At 46.2% G+C, this 16,744-nt stretch overlaps 1 protein-coding gene across 1 annotated transcript in view; it reads right to left on the bottom strand.

Annotated features, from left to right (window-relative positions):
- The window catches only part of Stab2 (stabilin 2), a 139,701-nt gene that overhangs the window by 64,995 nt on the left and 57,962 nt on the right, over nucleotides 1-16,744 (bottom strand). The window contains exons 23-31 of the mRNA XM_042693213.1: nucleotides 15,844-16,024; nucleotides 13,502-13,595; nucleotides 11,246-11,404; nucleotides 10,514-10,609; nucleotides 8,976-9,071; nucleotides 7,904-7,951; nucleotides 5,633-5,769; nucleotides 5,109-5,223; nucleotides 2,310-2,387 (exon numbers count right to left, since the gene is read on the bottom strand). Of these exons, the coding sequence (XP_042549147.1) occupies nucleotides 2,310-2,387; nucleotides 5,109-5,223; nucleotides 5,633-5,769; nucleotides 7,904-7,951; nucleotides 8,976-9,071; nucleotides 10,514-10,609; nucleotides 11,246-11,404; nucleotides 13,502-13,595; nucleotides 15,844-16,024 (1,004 nt within the window). The remainder of the gene's footprint in view (nucleotides 1-2,309; nucleotides 2,388-5,108; nucleotides 5,224-5,632; nucleotides 5,770-7,903; nucleotides 7,952-8,975; nucleotides 9,072-10,513; nucleotides 10,610-11,245; nucleotides 11,405-13,501; nucleotides 13,596-15,843; nucleotides 16,025-16,744) is intronic.

Below are 16,744 nucleotides of genomic sequence, written 5' to 3'. Positions count from 1 at the left end.
CAGCTTTTTTTTGGTACCAGTTCTGGTACTGAGCTTGAACTCAGGGTCCAGGCAGTGTTCTTAGCTTTTTTTTTTCCTCAAGGCTGACACTCTATCACTTGAACTGCAAGCTTATTTTTAGGTGGTTAATGGGAGGTAAGAGTCTCACAGACTTTCTTGCCCATTTTGACTTCAAACCTTCATCCTCTGATCTCAGCCTCCTGAGTCACTTGGATTACAGGTTGAGTCACCAGTATCTGGCAATATTCTGGATTTCTTTTTAAAGCCCTCAGTCTGCCTTTCCAGTGATAAAGCAGTAGGCACTGTCCGCTCAGGCCACCCCATGCCCTGATGCCTCTCATCTGCTCCTCTCCTTCGTTTTTCCTCCCCTCCCCACCAGTCCATCCGGGTATCTGAGTTTGCAAGCTGGCATGGCTAATGATCGCTATTTCTACCTTCTTGTTCTTAGATGGATTAATACAGCATTGGAATGTTTTCCTCATCCAACCCACCTTCTGCCTATATTTACTGAGTTTCTACTATAGGCCAGCCAGTGGGTTCACAATTGTGATTAAGACCTGGGTCTTCTTTGAAAAGGATATCTCTGAAGCAGCCCAAACGAATCTGCTGCCCTTGTTGAAAATAATTTTGAGGACGGGCATGGTAGTAGTTGCCTGTAATCCTAGATATATGGAAAGTGGAGTTGGGAGGGTTGTGGTTTGAGGCTAGACTGTTACTTTGTAGTATCTGAAGTCAGTTTCTCCCAACTGATGAAAATGGGGTGGAAAATGGAGTCTTTAACTCCCATTTCCTACGTGGGGAACAGAAATTGTTTCTTTTTCTTTTCAACTTTTCCCTACTTGAATCCTGTTTTGCTAAAATAAGCCCTTGCTAAAACTTTCAAAACAAAATGGAAAAACCAAGCCTGGCTGGGATGTAGCTCAGTGGCAAAGTGCTTGCCTAGCAGGTGCAATGCTCTGGGTTCAATACCCAGTACCATAAAACAAACAAACAAACAAGGTGCATCACTTACTGGTTAAGGAGGACTGCCGCAGGATCTTTACAAAACAGCAGGCCAGGACTTACAAACAGCTGGCCTCTCTCCTGACCACAAATAGCTAACCTTTTCTAGAGCTTAGTCTCAAAGCGTGAGAAGGAAGGTCAGGTCAGAACAATTTAAATCGAAATGCAATGATTTAATCCCTTTCTCTCCTAGCCTTATACTTTCTCCCTGAGTTCTAACTTTCATTTTTTAATGAAGGTCCTAAGATAGTAAGCGAAAATTACAGGGTAGCATTCAGCGCCTTTTCATTGTATTTGATACCACTGAATACAGATGAATGGGGACTTGGAAGAAAATGGAAATCTCCTAAGACTTTTTCTACTCTTTCCCCAATTTTCGCTGAAGGTATGATAATGGAGAGAGGGGAGTGAACAGTGATCCATCGCCAGCCCTCCCCCCTCCTTGATTCTGGAATTCCCTACGCCGGGGTGCTCCTGTCTCTTTTCACGTAGTTCCACAAGGAGAGGTATGTGTGGCCACTGTTGGCAAAGGGCCTGTTGCAGAATACAGGCTGAGAAAATAATAGTGGAGTCTGTGGGCTGACTGACGGAAGAGAGCTTTAAATGGCTCTTACTATTTGTGTCTGTCTGTCTATGTATGTATGTATGTATGCATGCATGTATGTATGTATGTATGTATGTATCTATATCTGTCTATTGATCTATCTATCTTTGCTGGTCCTAGAACTTAACCTCAGGGTCTCAGTGCAGTGCCTTAGCTTGTTCACTCAAGGCCACAGTTCCATCTCCTGCCTTTTGGTGGCTAATAGGAGGTAAGAGTCTGATGAACTTTCCTATCTGGGCTGGCTTCAAACCTTGAGCCTCAGATCTCAGCCTCATAAGTAGCTACGATTACAGGCATGGGCCACAGGCGCCTGCCTTCTAAATGATTTAAAAGTAAAGGTAATAAAGCACAATCCAAGTTACTTTTTTTTTTTTTTCAATATTGGAGTTTGAACTCAGAGCCTCATTCTTGCTCAGCTTGCTTATTCTTGGCTAGGGCTCTGCTCTCCAGTCTGGAATTTTACTGCTTAATTTGAGATGGAGTCTTTTGGACCTCTGTTGCCTGGGCTACCTTTGGACTTCAATCCTCCAGATATCAACATCCTGAGTAGCTAGGATTATAGGCATGAGCTACTGGTGGCAGGATCAGGTTATTTTTATACTAAGGCTAAATATTATTTATTTTCCCCAATCATTGCCAAGTAGGAAAGGAAAGAGAGTAGCATGGTGCAGAGATGTCATCTGTGTGGAGGAGGGACTTTTACCTTGTTGATGACATGGATCACTCCATTGGTGGCTACGTTGTCACCATCAAGGATGGATGCACCGTCAATTGTGATGTTCTGCAATGCAAACCACAGTGCGGTAGGGGCGGGGGGGGGGGGTGAGTCTTTAGTGAATGCATACAGAGGCAGAATTACCTTAGGTAATTGAGAAGCAGGGACCTACATGCATTTGGACTGTAACCCACAAGAAGAGACACCTTAAATTGTGGCTCACTAGACACCTCTCTCTCTCTCTCTCTCTCTCTCTCTCTCTCTCTCACACACACACACACACACACACACAATGAGAGAGTACATTCTCTAGTTATCTGGAATCTGGAAAGTTCTTCGATGGTCAATTTCAACAGTATATATTCTGTTTCACTAAAGAAGTGTTGATTGGAGCTTGTTAAACTAATCCTGAACTTTGAAAAACACCTAGACAGTGTTGTAGATTGAAGTATGTCCCACACTCCCACAATTCTATTTTTTTTTTTTTTTGGGTCCAGTTGTGGGGCCTGAACTCTGGGCCTGGGCGCTGTCCCTCAGCTCTTCAGCTCAAGGCTAGCACTCCACCTCTTGAGCCACAGTGCCACTTCCGGCTTTTTTCTTTTTGCTTATGTTGTGCTGAGGAATTGAACCCAGGGCCTCAGGCATGCAAGGCAAGCGCTTTACCACTGAGCCACCTTCCCAGCCTAACTCCCATAATTCTTATGTTGAAGCCTTAACTCCCAGAATTTCAGATTGTAAAATTCATTGCAGTTTAAAGTCTTTACAGAGGTGCTCTGCAACGAGCTTTTTAGGTGTCCCAATCAAGATAATTATAGTTCTTAAAAAGAAGAAATAGCATGCTTGTAATCCTAGCTACTTAAGAGGCTGATATCTAAGGACTGTGGTTCAAAGTCAGCCTGGGCAAGAAAATCTATGAGACTCTTGTCTTCAATGAACCACCAGAAAAACCAGAAGTGGAGCTGTGGCTCAAAGTGGTAGAGTACTAGCCTTGAGCAAAAGAGCTCAGGGACAGTGCCCAGTCCCTGAGTTGAAGCCCCCCAGATGACAAAAAAAAAGAGGAAATCTGCACGGAGACAGCTGTGGAAGGACGATGTTCACTTGACAAGGAGACTGGCCTAAAACAGCTCCATCTCGCAGGGCTCACAAGGAACCAACTGCCAACACATTGACTCGGACTTCTCAGCTTCAAAACAGTAAGAAAATCAACTCACAGTAAATTGTAGAGCTATGGCTCTTTGTTGGGCAGCTGTAACAATCTCATACAGACTGGAGTTGACTTTCCTGGCCACATTTTAGTACTATTCATTACACATGGAATGGGGCTAATTAAAACCCAACCTACCCACCTCCCACCCCCCTACCAAGGACAACTAAGGTCTACTTTCTCTGGTGTCCTCTCCTCTGTTCTCACCTATGACCTTGATTTGAAGGTCTCCTGGAGACCCTGAATGAGGAAGGAGATTTGCCTCACTCTCAGCAGCTCCCCAGTTCCATGAGCAAAGCCAGGCAGGGAACATTCCAGATGACTTTGCACATCTCTTTGGTCTTTAACCAAAGTCACTGATATCAGATGACACAGGAATGAACTGATTACAGATGTGTCTTTGATGGCTAGTGCCTGTAATTCAAAGTCATGACTGATTTATATTTGAATCTCTAAAGCACGGGCAATGCCTGCCTATGGTGGGTGGGCGTTGAGTTAACATTGCTGAGAGAATTGATGGTTTAAAATACCAACAGATGGGCAACACTGTAGTAATCATCACGCATGATGAAGACAGTGTATTATACATTTATGGGGTTACACACATTTATGGGGTTCAGTGTGATATTACAGCACATGTGTGTGTTCTGCAATGATCACTTCAGGCTCTTCATAAGCTCAATCATTTTCACTTTTTTGTGGTGACAATGTTCAAACCCTCTTTTCTAGCTTTCTCATTTATGTTACAATATCATTAGCATTAAGCCATTTGTGTAATGGTATATCAGCATATATTCCACCCCTATCTCATAGTTTTAAAATTAAAAATAAAACTAAGATGAAAACATAAATGTCACCAGAATTATCCAAATAAGATGGTCAAAGACATCCATGGGGCCCTGTAAGTGGTTTCTGGTCTCTACTATAAATCACACAGCTCATTGGGTTCCTTCCTTCCCCAGTGCTCTCTCTGCTGAGGAGCAGGTGGAATGTTTTTCCAAGTAGTGATTCTTGGATTGGATGGATGCTGTTCTCATGCCCTCTCTGGTGGAATCCCCATTCATTCCATGTGCAATTTCCCTAGAGCTGTAATTGGCTGTCACACACAGCCAGGCATCCAGAATACCCCAGGGGATTCAAAATCTGAGTCCTTAACACACTCCAGCAGTGACAGTGTTGAGTTTCTCTGGGGCTTAGCTCATCCTTGGCCATTCACCCCTCCAGCATGGAGATCTGGGGATCCATGCTCAATCACGAAAGTGGTACATAATCATGACTATAACTTGGGTTGCTGTAATGACTCCATGTGTGGGCTATTGGTTACCGGTTCTTAGATAACTATACATCAAAATCAAAATGTGCAGTGTACAGCTTTCTCCTTGTCTGTCAGGAGGAGTACTGGGGCCAATCAGTGGGAACTACGCTGTATAGCATGCTGTGTGTGTGTGAATCTATGTTGCTAACTGATGCAAGTGGGTGATAGCCACTTCTATTTTCTCTGTTTTTACACATTTGGAAATTTCCATATCAAAGCAAAGGAGCATATTAAAACTATAAACAGCCCAGTGACTGATCCATCTTACCCCATCTGCCTGGTCCAGACGAAGGAAGCTGCCCTGCAAAGATGTTGCCACTGTGTCAGAAGGTGACAGGGTTTGCAGATCTGCTACTCTGTATGTGCCCACCAGCATGTGGTGTCTGAAATAGCAGACCATAGTGGTTATAAGTAAATATCAGTACTATTTCATATTAGAAGACTAAGCCCTGGACCCAGACTACCATATTCAAAATTCAAATGCCTCCCTGTAGTTAGCAGCCTTGTCTGGAGTTATTAACCACCCACAGCCTCAGTTTCTACATTTGTAAGATGGCAATAATTATAGCGCCTGTCTCTTGGGGGTATTAGTTGTTGAAAGAGGCGAGGACAGCGCTTAGTCCAGGATGAGCTGTCAGTAGACCTTCACCCCTTCCATAGTTGGGAAGGGAGAAGAATCCCAGAAGTGCTTGATGGATCTGAAGGGCCCTGGGATTCTTCATTGAACCGCTATGGTACCTGTTCACATTGACATTGGTGAGTGCCAGGGACAACAGAATCAGTAACACCTACTTTATTAGGGCTTCTATATTGTTCTTTGATAACCAAAAGGTCTTCTCCTTTGGGTCCATGTCCTCAATAGCTTGCTTTGAAGGCACGAGGATAGTGAGGTTCAAGGTGGTGGACAGCATGGATTGGAAAGAAGCATTCTGAATGACAGGAGGGAAATAGGTGACCTGACTACATGAGGAAACAAACAGGGCAGACCTAAAGGCTTGGCAGAGATGAAGACTTCCCGCGTAATGTAATTCCAGGGATGCAGGAAGGCCCCTTTCCCGAATCCACCCCGGCCATTGACTGATGGTCTTTCTTTTTGTTTAAAATGTGTGACCCTTTCAAATTTTAAATTTTCTGATCAGGTTGCATTGGTGTGTGTGTGTGTGTGTGTGTGTGGTCAAGTGTGCACTACTTTTGTTTGTTTGTTCTGGTCCTAGGACTTGAACTCAGGTCCTGAGCTGTCTTTGAACTTTCTTGTTCAAGGCCAGCACTCTACCATTTGAGCCCCAACTCCACTTCTGCCTTTCTGAGTTGTTTCATGGAGGTAAGAGTTTCATGGACTTTTGTGCCTGGGCTGGCTTCAATCCTGATCCTCAGATCTTACCTTCCTCCAGCCCCTGGCAACTGGCTTTATCTAGCCTAGTTTTTAATAGGATTGTGTATGTTGTAAAACACTGTGTGAACCCTTGGATGTCTTTAGTAAGGATGGTGAAGAGACAGCAGGGATGATTTCAGCTATGGAGAGACTGGAGGCCTGGAATGAAACTTGACCTGCCTTTGCTGAGAGGACCAGTCCTGGGTAGATATGATGGCATAGTTATACATAACAGGTCACCCAGATAAAACAAAAATAATGAGACAAAACAAGAATCCCAAATCCTGACTTGTCAGCCTTGCTGATTACTCTGGTGTAAATTCTCCCACGAGTACTAAGTTCAAGCTAACGGTGGTTATAATATTGGAGGTGGAGTTGGGAAAACTGCTCTGATCAGGTAGAAGAGTGGGTGTGTAATCACGGTGTAATCACGGTGTGTAATTACACGGGTGTGTAATCACATGCTTGTGGGCTGAGAGCAGGTGTGATGGGTCTAGGTGGATGTCAGCATACTCTAGAGATGGTGCAGTCCATTGTCTTGCCTGACCAGTAGCTTGCACCACAGGAAGCAGCAGGGAGCTGTCCAGGAGTGGGTACTGACCAGGAAGAGTCTATCGACATATTCCTAATGTAAGGCCAGAGAACCATTGTACTGATAGTGGCTGGGCCAGATGCCAGGGTCCATTCAGAGGACGGGATGTAGACAATGGAGCAGGGAGATTGGAGTCTCCATTATACTTCCCGGAGGTGAAGGGTCAGCTCCCCAAGCCCAGAAGGACTTAGCTGAGAGCTAAGCACATGCAAAGCATCTCAGATGGCAGCCAAAAAAAATGCAAAGGTGACACGGTGAGTTACAACATGAATTATGATAGTCTTTTCAAAAAAGACCTTGACTTTGCCCTGGGCTATATATTCTCAGCCCTGGTTCCATCTGAGCAGCATTGGGTAGCTTTTAAAATACATGACACTTAGGGAAAATATCTGACCTATAGAGTCAGAGTCTGGGGTGGAATCTGTTAGGAGTGTCTAGAAATGTCCTTCCTGGGGTTCTAAAGTGCTGTCAGGGCTGAGCCTCGGTGTTGGGGGCAATCCCTTCTCTTCTCACTAGATGTCTCAGGTTTGTTTTTTTCTTTTTTCTTTTTTGTCGGTCGTGGGGTTTGAACTCTGGGCTTGGGCGCTGTCCCTATGCACTTCAGCTCAAGGTAAGTTAAGTGCTGTACCGCTTGAGCCACAGCGCCACTTCCAGTTTTCTGGTGGTTTATTGGAGATAAGAGTCTCATGGACTTTTCTGCCCAGGCTGGCTTTGAACCGTGATCCTCAGATCTCAGCCTCCTAAGTAGCTAGGATTACAGGCGTGAGCCATGGATGCCCGGCTTTTCTTTTTCTTTTTTTGTGTCAGTCTAGTGCTTGAACTCGGGCCTGGGCTCTGTCCCTGAGCTTCTCTGTGCTCAAGGTTAGCACTCTAACACTTGATCCACAGCTCCACCTCTGGCTTTTTGTGATGCTTAAATGGAGATAAGAATCTCATGGACTTTACTGCCCAGACTGACTTTGAACCACAATCCTCAGATCTCAGCCTCAGAGATTATAGGTGTGAGCTACCAGCACCTGGCTGAGTTTTCTATTAAAAACATCCCAATTTTCTGAAATTGTACAGGCTGCCAGATTTAAATTGCAACAAAGGTACTCACATTTATCCATTGGTTAAATATAACTGCATCGGAGAGAAACGATAATTCCTTTTTCATTTCATGCAAGGGAGAGACAAGAGAGAACACAGAAGTTTCATCACAGCCAGGTTCTGGGGCACCTGCACTTCCCTTCCCTCCAGCCTTCCCTCTCCCTCTCCCTCCCCTCCTTCCGTAGTACTGGAGATTGAAATGGGTGGTGGTGGTAATGGGGGCTCTACCACTTGAGCCATGCCTTTACCCCCTCCTTTTTTCTATTGTTGCTTTTCAAATAGGGTCTCATGTTTTCTCCAGGGACAGGCCCCAGAGTGTGATCTTTCGACCTATGCCACTTGAATAGCTGAAATTATAAGCAGGTCCCACTGTTCCCTGCCTTATTTCTCATGGTGACAAACATTTAAAAGTGATGGGGGTATCTGTGAGTGATTGTGAATGCTCTTTCCCCTGGAGTTTACAGTCCAGTACTGGGAGAGAGAAAACAATGTAGAGACACTAACAATTTGGTGTGATCCATGCCACATGGATAGAACACTTTGCCACCTGTGCCCTTAGACAGCCATTGACCTTGGGCAAATTTGCTTGGCCTCTTAGTTTCCTGGCCTGTAAATGGGCATAATAAATTTAAATGAGATGTTGCAGCATGGTGAAGACTTATTAAGATGCCCAGTACACAGTGGGCTTCTCACACACATACCTCCTGATAGAGGTAAGAGCAAGGTGCTCAGGGAGCACTCATGGGAGGTACCCAACAACTCAGACAGGGGAGTCCAGGCAGTCTGGCTAAGGCCACTTAGGTTCTCATTTGGGAAGTGTGGGAAGCAGATAGATGGGTAACCACAGAACCATGATGACTTGGAGTACAGAAGGCTCCAAATAAGTTGGCTGCCTGGAGCCAGTGGAAAAGGGGTGACTCAGGAAGCATGCGTGGTATTTGTGAGACAGGGCTGGGTTCATGCCAGCTGGAGCCCAGGTCATGTGTCCAGAGCACGTTCAAGGCATCTTAGCCCAAGAGTCTCATTTTCCCCCTGGAATCATCCCCATCACTCTGCACTTGCAGTCTTCACAGGTGACTTACCATGGCTGCATTTCCATAGCACAAAAAACCATCTCCTTCATAGCCCTCCTGACAAACACAGCTCCAGACACCAGAAGAAACAAACTGACAGGTAGCCTGAGGGAACCAAGAGGAAGGAAATGACATGTTTTCCTAACAAGAGCATTAGAACAGAGTTACGTCTGTGAAACATCTCCAGTTGGGAGGCCCTATTTATGGTCAGACTGCAGACTCAGGGCTGAACGATGGCGCAGGCAGACCCTTTACAGTTGTGGGCAGAGGCCTCTGTCTGCAATGTGTACTTTGTCACAATGAGATTCTTTCCATCCTTTCCACATTTAGCAAATCAAGAATTCAGGACACACTGGTAGCTTTGAGTTTCAGCCCAAGGATGAGTATGTGTTAGTATAAGCTTGTCTCGTGTAGCATTTGGGGCACACTTTTGCTGAAAACATATTCTTCTGGCAGTTAAGCCATACTCCCAAGCCCAGATTTACTCTTTATGGAGTTGAAATTCAAATCCAATGGGGTGTCCTATATTTTATCCACCGATCTCCAGTGGGCTCTTCCCAGCTTGAAGTGGAGTGAAAATTGCAATAGCAGCTTACATTCTACTTAGGGACTCCTTTTGTTCATTACTAGTAATGAATCACTGTCTTGGTTTGGATGTGAAGTGTCCCCCTCAAGGCTCAGGTGGGTGGTTAAGGGCTTGCCCCCTAGGGCAACATGTTCAAAGGGGAGGCTTTGGGGCATGGCTGGAACATGAAGTGCTGATTTGTCAATGGGGCAAGCTACTGATGGGCTCAGAGTTTCATGGCAGTCTTGGGAGGTGGGAGGTGGAGGACACTTTTGAAGACAGCTTAGTTGGAGGAAGTAGGTCATGGGGGTGGGATGATACGTGTGTGCCTGGGCGTGTATCTTGCTCCGGCCCCTTCCTCTCTGGCTGTCTATGACATGATGAGCAGCTTTGTTCCACTACAGGCTTGGCATCATGATACCCTGTCTCATTGCCCATGGGCCCAGAAAAATGAAGCTGAGTGACCACAGATATAATCTCTTAAACCATAAGCCTACCTATACACTCTATTTTTTAAACTGATTTTTCAGATACTTTCTGATAGTGACAGGAAGTGATGCACATGGTGCCTTCCTTCCTTCCTTCCTTCCTCCCTTCCTCCCTCCCTCCTTCTCCCTCCCTTCCTCCCTCCCTCCCTCCCTCCCTTCCTCCTTCTCCCTCCCTTCCTTCCTCCTTCTCCCTCCCTTCCTTCCTCCTTCTCCCTCCCTCCCTCCTTCTCCCTCCCTCCCTTCCTTCCTTCCTTCTTTCCTTCCTTCCTTCTTCCTTTCTTTTTTTTTTTTTGGTTGGTTGTAGAGCTTAAACTCAGGGCCTGGGTGCTGTCCTCGAGCTTTTTAGCTCAAGACTAGTGCTGTACCACTTTAAGCCATAGCTCCATTTCTGTTTTTTGAGCGATTAATTGGAGATAAGAGTCTCCTGCCCAGGCTGGCTTCAAACAACAGTCCTCATTTTATTTGTGTGAATGAAAACTAGGCAAGTAACTTACCAGTGGATGGCATTTCTCTGTCTGTTCCAAGCATGAAATGATTGGTTCACAGTCGATCCCATTTCCTCGAAATCCTTTCTTACACTCACACTCATTCTACAAGCCCAAGAACACAGTAAAGGGGGTTACTGAAAGCACATGTTTTTCATGCTTTACCTTCATAGGCCCTGCAAAGCAAACTGTGAAAACTATGGTCACAATAGCTATTGGTCTGTTGCAGGGTAGAGTGACAATGCCTCCTGTCTGTTAGTCTTCAGATGGCAGGGAAGCCTTCTTACACCTTCTATGTTAAGGTTTCCAATCTGATAGCTCTCTGGTTCTTTTTGAATTTTCACTTGAATGGCCACAATTCAAGTGAGTCAAAAGCCAATGGCAACATTCGTTAAATGCTTCATGAGACAAAAGGCTGCAGTGAGCTCTTCCAGTTATCCCACTCCTGAGACTACAGTTTGAAGTTCACTTACTGCAAGACCAACGAACCGAGTCTGCTGTCAGACAAAATCAGCATCATAGATAGAATAGCAATCCAGAGCCCAGGTACCAACCAGCCAGACCATGGCCTCCCTCTGCATGGATTTGAGAGCATGTATTCTTTTGTTGTCTGTAAGTGCCTCTCCAGGGCTGAGGCCAACTGGTTTTGATAAGCTCTGATCTCGCTCTGCTCAGGGGCACCTGACGAGAATGGACACATGATGAAGTGAATGAAAGCTTACATAGAAATGTGCTACTCACCTGCCCAGGGCCCACGTACAAGCAGGTGGCATTGGCATGACAGCCACCTGCTCCTGGAAGCAAGCAGTTGTTGATCTCCACACAGTCTCTTCCATTCCCTGTCCAGCCCTGCTGGCACACGCAGGTGTGCGTCCCTGCCTTGGTTTTGATGCATTCTGCCTGTAAGAAGATGAGACAAAGCCAAACCTCTGAAAGCAGACTCTGGCTTCAGAATGCCAAAAGTCAGAAAGGATCCAGATATTTATTCTAGAAGCTCCTGTTTGCATAGAGTACAGTAGAAATGACTGAGAGGCTTGATTGCATGTACATCAATGGCAAGAGTCTCGATGGCGTCAACAGTAAAACTGCTTAGCTGTCCAGCTAATGGCCACCATTCACATCACATGTTGCTGATTAAACCAGGGGCTGCTTGGTTTGCAGGTGTAGACCACTACCTTGGGCACTGTTATCTTGATTTTACAAATGAGGGCTCAGGAGTTGGCCAAGATCCCACACAGCACACAGCTAGAGGGGAATGAACTTGCGTCCTTATGATTTTGGGACTCAAGCTCCAAACCACAACATCAACTACATCCCAGCTTCTCAGGATGACCATACCAGGAGACTGAAGGACAGGGCAAGAAGGTGGAGAGTTGATGCATAAGAGCTAAGGTAGGTGGAACTCTCCTAAGAGCAATCTGGTGGGCTGGGCTGGCAGTTGTGTCAAGATTTCATGGAGGTGGGGGTGGGGGTTGGTCAAGGGGAAGGATGGCAGACAATTGGAAGGGTGGGGGAATAGCCTCATATTATTCAATGCACATATGTGAAAATGGAACCAGGTAACTTGAGGAGGTAGATGGGCTTGGGAGAGCTGGGGAAGAAGAATGGAGGAGGTGATATTGACCAAGATGCACTGTACTCATAAACTGACAGGTTGACTTGAAATCCCTTTGTACAACTACTTAAAGGTAACAATTTATAAACCAAGATTTCATCCCCAGAACTATGAGGATTTCTAGAAGGGATTTAAGCCCAGAAGAAATGGTCTGGTTTGCTTGAGTCATTTTGACTATGTAGGAAGCTGGGACCAGCCATGAGCAATGAAGGTGATTAGGGGCAGGTGGTGGCTGTGATCTTTGGAAGAGACTGGTAAAAGTATTAGTGGATTCTGGCTATGCTCCTAAGAACATAAAGCTAAGGGCGAGCCTGTTAGCTTCCCTGAGCCTCAGTTTCTTGACTGTAAAGCAGGGATAGAAATAACCTACTTCATTGCGTTGGTGGAAGAAGGAAATGAGGTCAGGTGCATTATAGTCCCTTGTAAGCTGTCAAGTTATTGCTACTGATTTCAACATCTAATTCTCAGGTTGTATTGATGTCATTGTTATTGTTGTTTTAGTGGCCTTGGGCATTGAACTTAGGCCTTGTACTTGCTAGGTGTCACTTGAGCCACACCTTAAGCCCCTTTTCAGGTTGGTTTTTTCAAGGTATTCTCCCCCCCTCTCTTTCTCTCTCCCCTCTCTCTCTTTCCCCTCTGTCTCTTCCAGTCCTGGGGCTTGAACTCTGGGCCTAGGCACTGTACCTCAGCTTCTCTTGCAAAAAGCAAGCACTCTAACAATTGAGTCACAGTGCCACTTTGAGATTTTTTGAATAGTTTATTGTACATAAGAGTCTCATGGACTTTCCTGCCTCGGCTAGCTTCAAACTGCGATCCTCAGATGTCAGCCTCCTGAATAACTAGGATTACAGGTGTGAGCCACGGTGCCTGGCTTTGTCTCTCTCTAGATCAAGGGCATTCCTGGACTGTGATCCTCTTACTTGTGCTCCCCTGTGTCACTGGAGATGATGGACATGTGCCATTTATTGTACCCAACCAGCCATTGTGCTTTCCGTATAGGTGGGATAAAGGGCATGTCCCACTGTGCTCACAGTGGTTAAGATGGAGTCTCATGAACTTCTATGTCACAGATGGCCTTGAACTGTGATTCCCCCTAACCTCTGCCTCCCAAGTCGCTAGAATTACAAACTTGACCAGCTTCATCTGGTTTAGGCTGTGTATGTGTGTATATGGGAAGAGGAGTGTAAAATCATCACTATTATTAAAGAACCTAAAGCTCCCTGCATTAATATCTGGGTTTAGGGAGAGGAGGCTCACAGCCAGTCTTCTTTAAAATTCAAACACAGCATTTTGGAATGTACTCCCTGAGATTTCTTTAAAAAAAATACTCCCCACACTCCCAAGCAGGGCAGCTTGGAAATTTAGACCACAGCAATACTCACATTATGACTACAGCCTCCCCGAGTTGGTCCCTTGCATGGGTCTGAGAAGGAACAGAGAGCCCCATCCCCTTCATAGCCTTCCTTGCAAACGCAGCTGTGAAGAAGACATGAAATCAGCCAGAGAGACACGAGTGCCAACCACGCAGGAAAGAGCCGATCAGGAAGGAGCCACTTCATGCTAGTGGCTTGACAGCTCTTGTGGAGAAAGCAGCTAATGGGTGAAGGACCAATGGGTGTTTGCGGGGGTGGGGGAATGGTCAGGATTCCCTGTGTGAGGATCTAGGGCCCACTTAGCAGCTGTATGACCCTGTATCTGGAGAAGGTGTCTGACACCTCCCACCTAAGGCTGGCCTAAAGATTCAAACAGTGGATGCGTTTGCAGTATTCATCAGAGCCTCTGAAACACCACAAGGCTCGGGAGCTGGCATATTTTCCGCTCTTACTGCACCAGACCTTGTCTCTTTACAGCTTTCTGCTTGGTGCTAGTTATTACCTCTGAAGTATTGACTCCCGCCTTAATCCCCAGGCCAAACAAAACGCCAGGTGTGCACTCAGCTGCTTGGGATCAGCCAGAAGTCTCCCTCACTCCAAGAGGGACGTTCCATACTCAACCCACCTAAAAGTACTTATCCCTAGGTTCCACTGTGTGTCCCCCACCCCCCTAACTACAGCCTGATTTTCACTCCTTTGTTTCCTTGTTAAGGCCCATCTAAGGGGGACCCCAACTCCAGGCCCTTGTATAACCTCCAAACACATGGTGGCAGTAAGCAGTCCTAGCCTTTTGAGAATCAAGTCTGGTCTCTTCCTTTTCTGCTCTTCTCCATTTTTCCTAACAACCTCTGCCTCAGGAAGGGTGGGCTCTATCTATATGCTAGATCTCAAAAATCCTTGAAAATGGTGGTCAGCTGAGGCTTCTCTCCCTGTTTGTAATTTGCTGACTCACGTTCCCTTTGCGCCTTTCTCTAAACCATGTTCTGTCACGATGCTTTTGCCATACTCATCCGTTTAATTGATGGATGCTGGGGACCCGGGGAGCTCTACTCTTATTGCATGTCCTCCCTCAAATGGACATATGTGCTGCACAAGAATTAGAAATTTCATACTCAAGGACTAAAACCATAGTGGAACTACATACTGGTGTCCAACTGAAGAACTAGTCCATTTATTCCAACCCTGAGTTACCTAAGGTAATATATAACATGTGCAGAGTCAGCCGTGGGTGACGGATCATAGCTCTCAATGTCGGAGGAAGAAAGGAAAGACTCATTCCTGGTCTTCTGTAGCCTGGACTCTGTAGTTGGTGTATGTGTGTGTGTGTGGAGGGGGGGGGGGGCAGTGACACCTGACCCAAACAATGAACAAATAACTGTGCTCTCCGGGGCACTTCTGGTGGCTCCTGCCTTGGCCCCATACTCCCAGGGAGGAACATTTTCTATTCCCTCCCCTGCCAAGCCCATAACAATATGAGACACCATTGAAGGATTACATCTGTCCATTGGTGACACTCAGTGTCATGAAAGATGTTTTTTGAGGGACTGGGAAGGTGGCTCAGTGGTAGAGTGCTTGCCTTGCATGCATGAGACTCTGGGTTTAATTCCTCAGCACCACATAAGCAGAAAAAGCTGGAAGTGGTACTGTGGCTCAAGTGGTAGAGCACTAGCCTTGAGCTGAAGAGCTGAGGGACAGTGCCCAGGCCCAGAGTTCGGGCCCAGAGTTCAAGCCCCACAACCAACAAAATAGAGGTATTTTTTTTTTGACAAGGGAGCCCTATGAATAGCAGTTTTAGAGAGTAAAAGAGCCAGTTTTTGTGATTTCCTTTCCATTTGTTGATAACTATGGTTGATTCAATGGGACATTTAGGATGTGAGAGACCCCAGTACCGGGTGCTGATGGTATCATCAGCACTACTGAGGAAAGTAAGGCTCAGAGAGGCAAAGCACCTTGCCCAAGGTCACACAGTTGTTAAATGTGAAAGCAAGGAGTAATGCGATTTGAATGAATGTCATGTAGTCTGAGATTCTTTCACAAAAGTCATATACTGACAGTGGGGAAGAAGAGGCCTTGGTTTAAAGAGTTTAGATATGGGTTGACTCCCGTTAGGGGTCAGGAATCTTTTGTCTTGCCAAGGCCATTTGGATACGAATAGCCTTATTGGCCATACAAAGTCATCAGAACAGGCAGATGGCCACAGACAGCTGTGGTTCTAGAAGCCTATGTGTCTGTCCAGCCATGTACCTTTCATGGGGCTCCAATGACCCACTGGCCAGATGCTCTCCCCGCTGTCAGTGAACAGTGACCATGGTTTGTGAAGGGCTTTCCCTTCCCTTCCTTCGCAGACCTACCTGGCTGTCCCATCGCTGTAGATGCAGGTGGCGTGGATGTGACAGAGCTGCACGTAAGGCCCGCAGGTTGACGTCTGCCTGTCACAGAATGTCCCAGCCGTGCCTTCTCTGCAGGTGCCGGGGAGGCAGGTGCCGTTACTGTCTATCCTGTTATCGCAGACTCCATGCACACATGGACAGGCTGGGGGAGAAGGGAACAGCGCCCCATGCACCAGCTCCTCTCATCCCCTCCGTGTGAACGCAGAGCCCGGGCTGTGCTGAGGGAGTGCGGGCGGCTGTTTCTCAGGGTCTGTAGAATTTTCCAAGGTGCCTGAGAGAGCCGGACTGTCCCACCCGAGGGGGGGATTGGGCCGTCAGAGCACTTCCTGTGTCTCTGGGCGGGGTTGGGGGAGCAGGTGGCATGGGACGTAGCAAAATGTCTCACCTTCTCCTGAAGACATCCTGGAGTACTAGAAGTGTTTGTTCATGTTGGTGGCACCCCTGATGGGTGTGTGTGTTTGTTCTTCACTCTTTTCTGCAGTGAACCCTGATAACTAATGGCCAGTATCTGGGCCCTGACTTCATTCAAGGCTCTGGACCAGCCTTTCACCCGCAGCATCAAACCAACTGTCTTCAGTCTCAGGAGGTTGTGCTTTTATAGCCTCTGCTTTTCAGATGCAGAAACGGAGGCCCAGAGAGGTGGGGTTAATTGCCCAACTTCCCGCTAAGTTTCCAAGCAGGCTTTTGACCTTGAGTCTTCAAAGTCCATTTCTATTAGTATGTGTAATTACAGTATTTCACAGATAGTAATATATAGTATGTATGTATGTGTGCATGTGACACTATAATCACAGTTAAATTAAGCAGTATTTCCCTATCTCTGTTATCATTTTAAACTCTCCTGTTCCTTTTATTTTTGGTT

The sequence above is a fragment of the Dipodomys spectabilis genome, unplaced genomic scaffold, assembly GCF_019054845.1.
Source record: "Dipodomys spectabilis isolate Male_0828 unplaced genomic scaffold, ASM1905484v1 ptg000163l, whole genome shotgun sequence".
NCBI classification, from domain to species: domain Eukaryota; kingdom Metazoa; phylum Chordata; class Mammalia; order Rodentia; family Heteromyidae; genus Dipodomys; species Dipodomys spectabilis.
This window is presented reverse-complemented; position numbering and strand designations above follow the sequence as displayed.